The sequence below is a fragment of the Fukomys damarensis genome, unplaced genomic scaffold (assembly GCF_012274545.1).
Source record: "Fukomys damarensis isolate Sample0158 unplaced genomic scaffold, DMR_v1.0_HiC HiC_scaffold_3, whole genome shotgun sequence".
Classification (NCBI taxonomy): Eukaryota; Metazoa; Chordata; class Mammalia; order Rodentia; family Bathyergidae; genus Fukomys; species Fukomys damarensis.
In genome coordinates this window covers 10,719,564-10,726,616 of record NW_022900915.1, presented here as the reverse complement: position 1 = coordinate 10,726,616, position 7,053 = coordinate 10,719,564, and the positions used below count along the sequence as shown (strand labels likewise).

At 50.6% G+C, this 7,053-nt stretch overlaps 1 protein-coding gene across 1 annotated transcript in view; it reads right to left on the bottom strand.

Moving 5' to 3' along the window:
- Nucleotides 1-1,413: 1,413 nt before the first annotated feature.
- Dpysl3 (dihydropyrimidinase like 3) overlaps nt 1,414-7,053 on the bottom strand; it is a 115,318-nt gene continuing 109,678 nt past the window's right edge. The window contains exons 12-14 of the mRNA XM_010627076.2: nt 6,074-6,253; nt 4,492-4,654; nt 1,414-3,095 (exon numbers count right to left, since the gene is read on the bottom strand). Coding sequence (XP_010625378.1) covers nt 3,007-3,095; nt 4,492-4,654; nt 6,074-6,253 — 432 coding nt within the window. The 3' untranslated portion in view covers nt 1,414-3,006. The remainder of the gene's footprint in view (nt 3,096-4,491; nt 4,655-6,073; nt 6,254-7,053) is intronic.

The following is a 7,053-nucleotide window of genomic DNA, read 5'->3' as shown; positions in this document are numbered from 1 at the left end:
ACAGGGAGATTTACTGTCTGTTCACATCCACCAGACGCAGAACGGACACCCACACACCACTGCTCAAAGGGGGGAACTCTTGGGATGCCCAGTCAGTCCATGAGCTCACTGGGACTCGAGCTGGGGTTGTTTAGGGGTCAGGGCCTGGGAGGCTGTGGCAGGAGCCAAAGTTGGGAAGTGTCCACCCTGGTGGAAGGGGCGTCTCAGGGTGAGCAACCTGGGTCCAGCTTAGCTTCTGGACTTGGGAGGAGAGAATGCCTTACTGGGTACAGCCATGGAGAACAATGCCACAGTCTGAGTAGATTTTGAAAGAAAAAGCCATTGGAGGCATGACTATACTTGTACTAGTTTTTGAAAATAAAAGAAGTCACTGGTTAACAATTCCACAGATTAATTCTCAACTACTCACCCACCCAAGCACTCTAGCAAGAAGAGAAGGTAAGAAAGCTGGGGGGTGGCAGGGCCATCCTCAGAGAGGGGCCAGGCCAGGAGAGGGGACGTCCAACACCAGCTGGGGAGGAAGAGAAAAGGCCCAGGCGCCCTCCTGCGCCCGGATGAGCGGCCGGCAGGTTGGGAATCAGGGCCAGGCCACACGGCCACATCGTTTTCTAGCTCAGCCCTGTGCAGAGGGCTGTTCCGCAGGTCTACGGAGCAGAACAAACTGTGAGTATAAATCTTAACATGTTACTCAGTACTCGTGTTAAGAAAATAGTGGGGCATTTTCTAGGAATCCTTGAGAATCTCTATGCTTGAATGTTTTAATGACAAGTGAAGGAAGGAGGCTTCCTAAAATGGTGTTGCCCATCCTGAGGGCACTGTGAGGTTAGTTATCCTGACAGCATAGAAAGCTCACGCAGAACAAAGTTCCGGTCGAAGGCTGCATTTTGGAGGCCCCTAGCGCACTGCACGTAACCAATTGGCCTGTGGAAGACTTATCTTCAGGGGCACAGAGAGCCTGGGGAGGGATGAGTCAGACTCCAGGATGGGGCAGAACTGGACGCTTCGGGCGCTACAGTTTCTTCACGTCTCTTCCTCCATCTGGTGGCCATGGCTGGTACTGCACGCTAAAGCCCAGCCTGGCTTACTGAGGTATATCTGGCATACTCCCTTCATATGTAGGAGTCATTCTGAGTTCCTTGGTAGGTTCTTCAATATTGGAATTTTAAATTAAAGCTAAGTTTTTCCTATTTACTAAAGTTTTCCTTAAAAGCACCATGAGAGCCTTAAGATAGCAAGATTCCCTATTAGGTGAAAGCCTTTTTCATGATGACAACAGAAAGTAGCTTGCTATGGAAAATGCTCTTTCTTAGTTATTTCTAAATTCTTGGTAGCTATGTGATCACTTTTCTCCAATCTTTAGATTTTTAAACCCCGCAGTTAGGACTGGGGTGTAGCTCAGTGGCAGGGGGTTTGCCTAGCATATGTGAGGCCCTGGTTTAATCCCCAGCCCCATTAACAAAAAAAAAACAAAACAAAATACACAACTTCAGCCAGGGACAATGGTTTCTCCTAAGCACTTAAAAGGTGTGTGAGGCCTGCTCTTCTCTTCAAAGTACTTAGTACACAGGTTTATGGCTTCTGTCAGCTGTATTCCCAGGGCACAGAAGCCTGACCCAGGCTAAGGTGTTTGTCCTGGTAAGGAGGTGTCCCCGTTCTACCCCCTACTCCTTGTCTCATTCACAGGAGCTGCTCCAAAACTTGAGCTTGCAGAAGTAGACTGATGAGGAAATGGACACTCCGCTCTGACAGACAAGAGAGATGCAAACCCTCCGCTGACTTCCTTCACTGCCCCTTCAGGAAGCCGCGTCCTGTCACTGCGACTCACTCTGAGATTTTGGTGCCAAAATAGAGCTCTCCCCGCCCCCCGGGATCTGTGAATGAAAGAGGAAACGGATGGCTTAGAACTGAGAGACTGAACCAGGCTAACAGAGTGTGCTTTCTCTGCGTTGGACTGACTTTCCCAAATCCCGAGTTGACTGCCATATTAGTAGGAAAAGTTAGGGATCTAAGAGAAAAGTGATTAAAAATCCTATGCAGTCACTGATGTGCTTGGATCTCAGGCGATCAGGAGAATCCACACCCACCACTGGCAAGAGGCCCTTCATCCTGCCCATCTGAGCTGAAGCCCTACTGCAGGGCCAGGGCCTCCCCAGCCTCGGGCAGAAGGAAGTGAACTGTGGCTTCTGCTGCCCTTTACCAAACAGTCTGACTGCATCCTCAGTCGTTGCCTTTCAAGAGCGCCACAGAGGCACAGAGGGTGAGGCGAGTCACCTGCTCCTCCCTATCCGACCTGCCTGCCCAGGAGTGAGGAGGATTTGAAGGCAACACCAAGCGAGAAAGAGGCCCGAACAAACACTGGCATAATCAGGCAGGTGGAAGAAATGGTTGGGTTTTGGTGTTTTAATTAATATTCAAAGAAACAAAATCTACTAGGAAGGGACCTGACAAATCCAGAAGCCGAAGACTAGCCTGCGTCTCTGCAGACCCCGAGGGACTGCAGTGCGTGACAGCTGCTGGAAGTGGAAATAAACACACATCACCAACACAGTACACGACGGCCCACCCCCCTGCACACCCTACCCCCTCCCCTCGGTGCCCTCCACCTTGCTCTTGGCTCCCACCACCCACTCGCCCCAAATAACCTGCGTCCCTTTTGTCATTTCCCTGACCTCCCAGCTTTGTCTGTCCCCTTGTCGTACGATGCAGCACTACACACGCTCTCAACACTATAATATAGCAGACTCTTTTACCTTAGCGGCCTGTCTGATTGCATGCATGTAAATGGGGGAGAGGGTCCAACAAATCAAGGCTACGCATAAACAGAAAACAAAGCAATATTCGTAAAGCTAGGCAAGCGAGCTTAACATGGAGAAACATAAGGCTTGAGGCTTATTGATTCTTTATACCGCAACCGTTTGGATTTGCTTTCCTTCTTAAATATTGGTGTACCATTTTGGCTTCAAAAAAATCTCTTCTTGCTTCTGCTCCCCTTTGGGGAAAGGTTGCTTAACTCAGGGATGTGATATTAGAGCGGCCTCCAGGGGGCGCCACGATGCGCTTGCTGGCTGAGCGGACCCCCTCGTCCACCTGGGTGCCTGCAGGTAGAAACCCCAAGGGGGGGAGAGGAAAACAAAAACAAAAAACAAACCACGGAAAGGAAAGCAGAGGGGTATGAACAAAAGAGAAACTGGTTAATTCTAACAGTGTAAGATATTAAGCGCCTTCCTGCCGCATCACCCCCAAGAAACACCAAATCTTGAATTTTTCATATTCATTCCCCCACTTCTCGAAAAAACTACCTTCTGGGAAAAAAGCCAAGTGCTTAACAGGATCTCTTCTGACCCTCAACATGGTAAGAATACTAAGAAAAGGAACAGTAAGGACGCTAAACACAGCAGCTCCTTTCATTCGCTGCGGCTGACCAGGTCCTAAGAGTTCCAGCACCACCTGCATAAGCCTCGCAGCGTGGCTCAGCGGGCGCCGCTCGCTTCCGGGGGCGGAGGGCGGAGCTCAGAGAGGCCAGGCCACCGCCCAGACTTCCCGGAGGAGACAATGTGTTCTTGGGTCCTTTCAGCTTGGAGCCTTAAAGGCTTAAACCAGAGCAGTGCAAACAGCCGCTGCAACACTTTTGAAAACTGCTTGGAGTCAGCAGACGGAGGCCTTGGGTAGAGGTCTCTCTACCAAAACCCTTAAGCCCTTTGTCCTTTTCCCTACATCTCTCATCTCTTTTGCTTCCTGTTTCCTCTTATTCTTTTCCCTATATCCTGTGATTTTTGCCTCAAATATATCTTTTGTTACTATCTTGCTTCCCTACTATTTAAATTGTTCACGATAGGGATATCAATCTATCATTATTTCCTGCTTTAAAACTACTGGCTATGAGCAATTGAGCAATTACGCTTCATTTATTTCAGAGAGTTCTTAAAGACTAGATAAAATTAATGAGTAACCCGTGGTAGCTAAGTGTTCTATCAATGGAAGCTGCTGTTAGCATTATTACTAGTATGGAGGGGAGAAGATAATAAAAATCCTATGCTAGAAGAAGCTAATGATTTGAGCCAAAGAATAACGTCAGCTTTCTTTTGACCAGTACAAGTGCAAGACCACATACAATGTATATTGCAGAGCTGTTAATGTAAAAAAGTATCATCAATTCAGTGAAAACCAGCTCCCTTGCCCCATCCCCAGACAGTTCCGGTCTCTCTTTTTTTGGTACCAGGGATTGAACTCTGGTCCTTGTGCTTTTTGAGGCAGACAGCGAACCACTGAGCTAAATCCCCAACCCTGGTTCTGGTCTCTCAAGCACAAACTGTCCTTATTTGACCTTGACCTCTAACCTGACTGCCTTGGCTGACTTTCTGACCATCCTGCTGCGCCCCGTGACCATCCTTACAGAGGATGCCAGCACTGGGCTGGAAGGCTCATTCCAGGTGGGGAGCAGTCGGTGGCCCCCAAGCACTGGTCTCCCCAGCCACCAGTTCGTCCACTCACCCGACAGGCTGAACCCCGACTGGTGGAGGTTCCTCACAGGCGGGTTGGGCCGCGTGGGGGAGCCCCGGGTGGAGCCCGCAGGGGTGCCCCCTTTGGGGGTGGTAGTCAGGTCAAACACGGGCCCGTCGTACATGCCCCTCGGGACGGCATGCAGGTCCGCCATCTGCAGCAGAGAAATGGCGCATCACCCTCGTTCATGAAGAGTTTAGGGCCTACTTGTGTGTAGGGAAGGAGATGGTGGTGATGATGATGATGATGGGTGTAAGGGAGAAAGCGCGTACAATAAAGATGTCGCAACCGCCCGGAATGGAGATGGCCCATAAAGCCCATAGCTGCGCTTCCTTCAACTCAAGGACCAAAGTACCCTGTTACGGGGCTGGGCTCTCGGGAGGGACAAGGCTGGGGATGCAGAGGCGCGGTGTGAATGGCAGTGTCGCCCGCAGAGCGAACAGAAGGCAGGTGAACTGCGGCGGAATGGAAGAACTATGAGCACAGCTCAAGGACAGGGAAGGACGGCAGGCTGAGGGGAGTCACACGCAACGGCTGGCGGGTGGGGCCACACGGAGCCTGCACAGCACAAAGCAGCAGTGACGGGGCTGAAACGAGAGTCTGGGGTCTGACCTGCTGACTGGTGGCTGTGGCTGTGAGCCTGACCTGGGACTGAGGCGCCGGCCAGCAACATTACTGAGTGCGTTCGCTGCGCCGGGCATCACAGCCATCGTGCGGTTTACGGTCAGGGAAGCACAGCGTAAACCCACAGACAAACACGGTGAGACCCCGAGGAGGACCACACCTCACACAGCCTTCAACACATCTGGTCACTGGCCAGATGCTCCTGCAGCTCTGCTGTGCGCTCCTCCACGCTGTGACTCGGGGCAGGCACAGAAGCCAAGCTCAGCAAATGTGCAAGTGACAATGAGTCATGAATGATTTCATCACACTACGCTATCTCTTTAGCTGCAGAATCTAAGTCACGCTGATAGAAAGGAGTGGGTCTAGGGAGCTGTGAGCCTCAGTCCCTTCTCTCTCAGGCTGACAGTGGAGTGTAGATCTGCTCCAAGCTTGCTTTGCGAAGACTTATGATTACAGGAAGGTGACATGGAGGTGAGAGAGGGGAGAAAACCAGAAAAGAAATATCCCAATGAATTACAGCTAGTGTGCACGTGTGTGTGCATGTGTACAAAGTCAGGGACACAGTAAGATCTTATTATTTGAACCACAGTAGCTAGAAGTTGTAAGCACACGCCCTGTGGAATAGCCCTGGTCAGCGTGGGACAGTGACAGGTGGATATGGACTACTGCTTCTTATTTTAAGCCTTAATTTGGGGGCTTTCTGAGAGCTTTTAATTTATTTTTACAAAAACTGTAACAGGTTATTCAAATTTTACAGTATTTTAAATCTAAAATGTAAGGAAAGTATTTGAAAACAGCTGTTGTCTGAACGCCCTCTCAGAGCACATTGTGAACTGGCTCTTCAGGATGAGCACGTCACTGTGAGCGTCTTGTGAAGACACTGTGCCCTGGTCTTGGGGTTACCATCCCCGAGCCTGAGCAGGACACACAGGCTCCCCTGGCCCCTTACCCTCCTCCTGGCTTTGATTCGTTTGTAGACGTAGTCGGAAAAGGGGCCGCAGGGGATGAAGCGGCCGGCCCCCTGGGTCACGTGCAGGTTGCCGTCTTCCAGCATGATCTTGCCCTGGCAGATGACGACCAGGGGGGCCCCACGCAGCTCCATCCCTTCGAAGATGTTGTATTCTGCAGCCTGGAGGTGAGGTGGGGGCAAAGGCACGGAATGGGTGTAGGAAGAGGATAATAGCAGACACATGCTGTGTTTGGGAACCCGTGTTCAGGGTCTCTAGAAACCAGGTAGGCAAGAAAAATTCACAGGGTGAATCTGCAACCTTGCAGGGGACAGAAGGGACCAAGAACTGAAGCTTGCTAGGAACGACTGGCCTTCTGGCAAGTAAAATGTCCAGTCTTTACTGGGGTGTGAAGGGGAAGTCAATTTCTGTTGCTTGCAGTGCTCACAGCGAAGCTGAGTGACGGATTCTTGCGCTTCAGAGGGAGACGTGGCCACTGGGTCCCTACTTTCTCAAAATTGCGTAATGAGATATGACACAGTGTGTGAGCAAAGACCACTGCCACCAAACAGGGGACTCTCCCTTCCTCCTCTCCTGATGCAACAAAGGGGAGACATCACTGCAAAGCGACTGACAGCATCAGCGGGGAGGCAGATGGTCCGGGTGTGAATACCACCTTTACTCCTGACCAGCCGCAGCAGTGCTTTAATCTCCCCTGCTAAACAATGGGAAAAGCGGTAGCGCCCACCTGCAGAAGGCCGCTGTGGAGATTCAGTGAATTAGAAACACAGTGCCTGAAACACAAGTGCCAAAACATTTTTCACTAATGGGTATTAAGTACCTGTTGTATGTACTGAGCTTTGGTTATTATTTTGCACATGGATGGGAACATAGGACAAAACTATTTGGTTTCCCTCCTTTCAAAAAAAAGAAAGACTGAGCCTCTACAACATAAGAATGGACGGGCGGGGGGGGGGGGCTA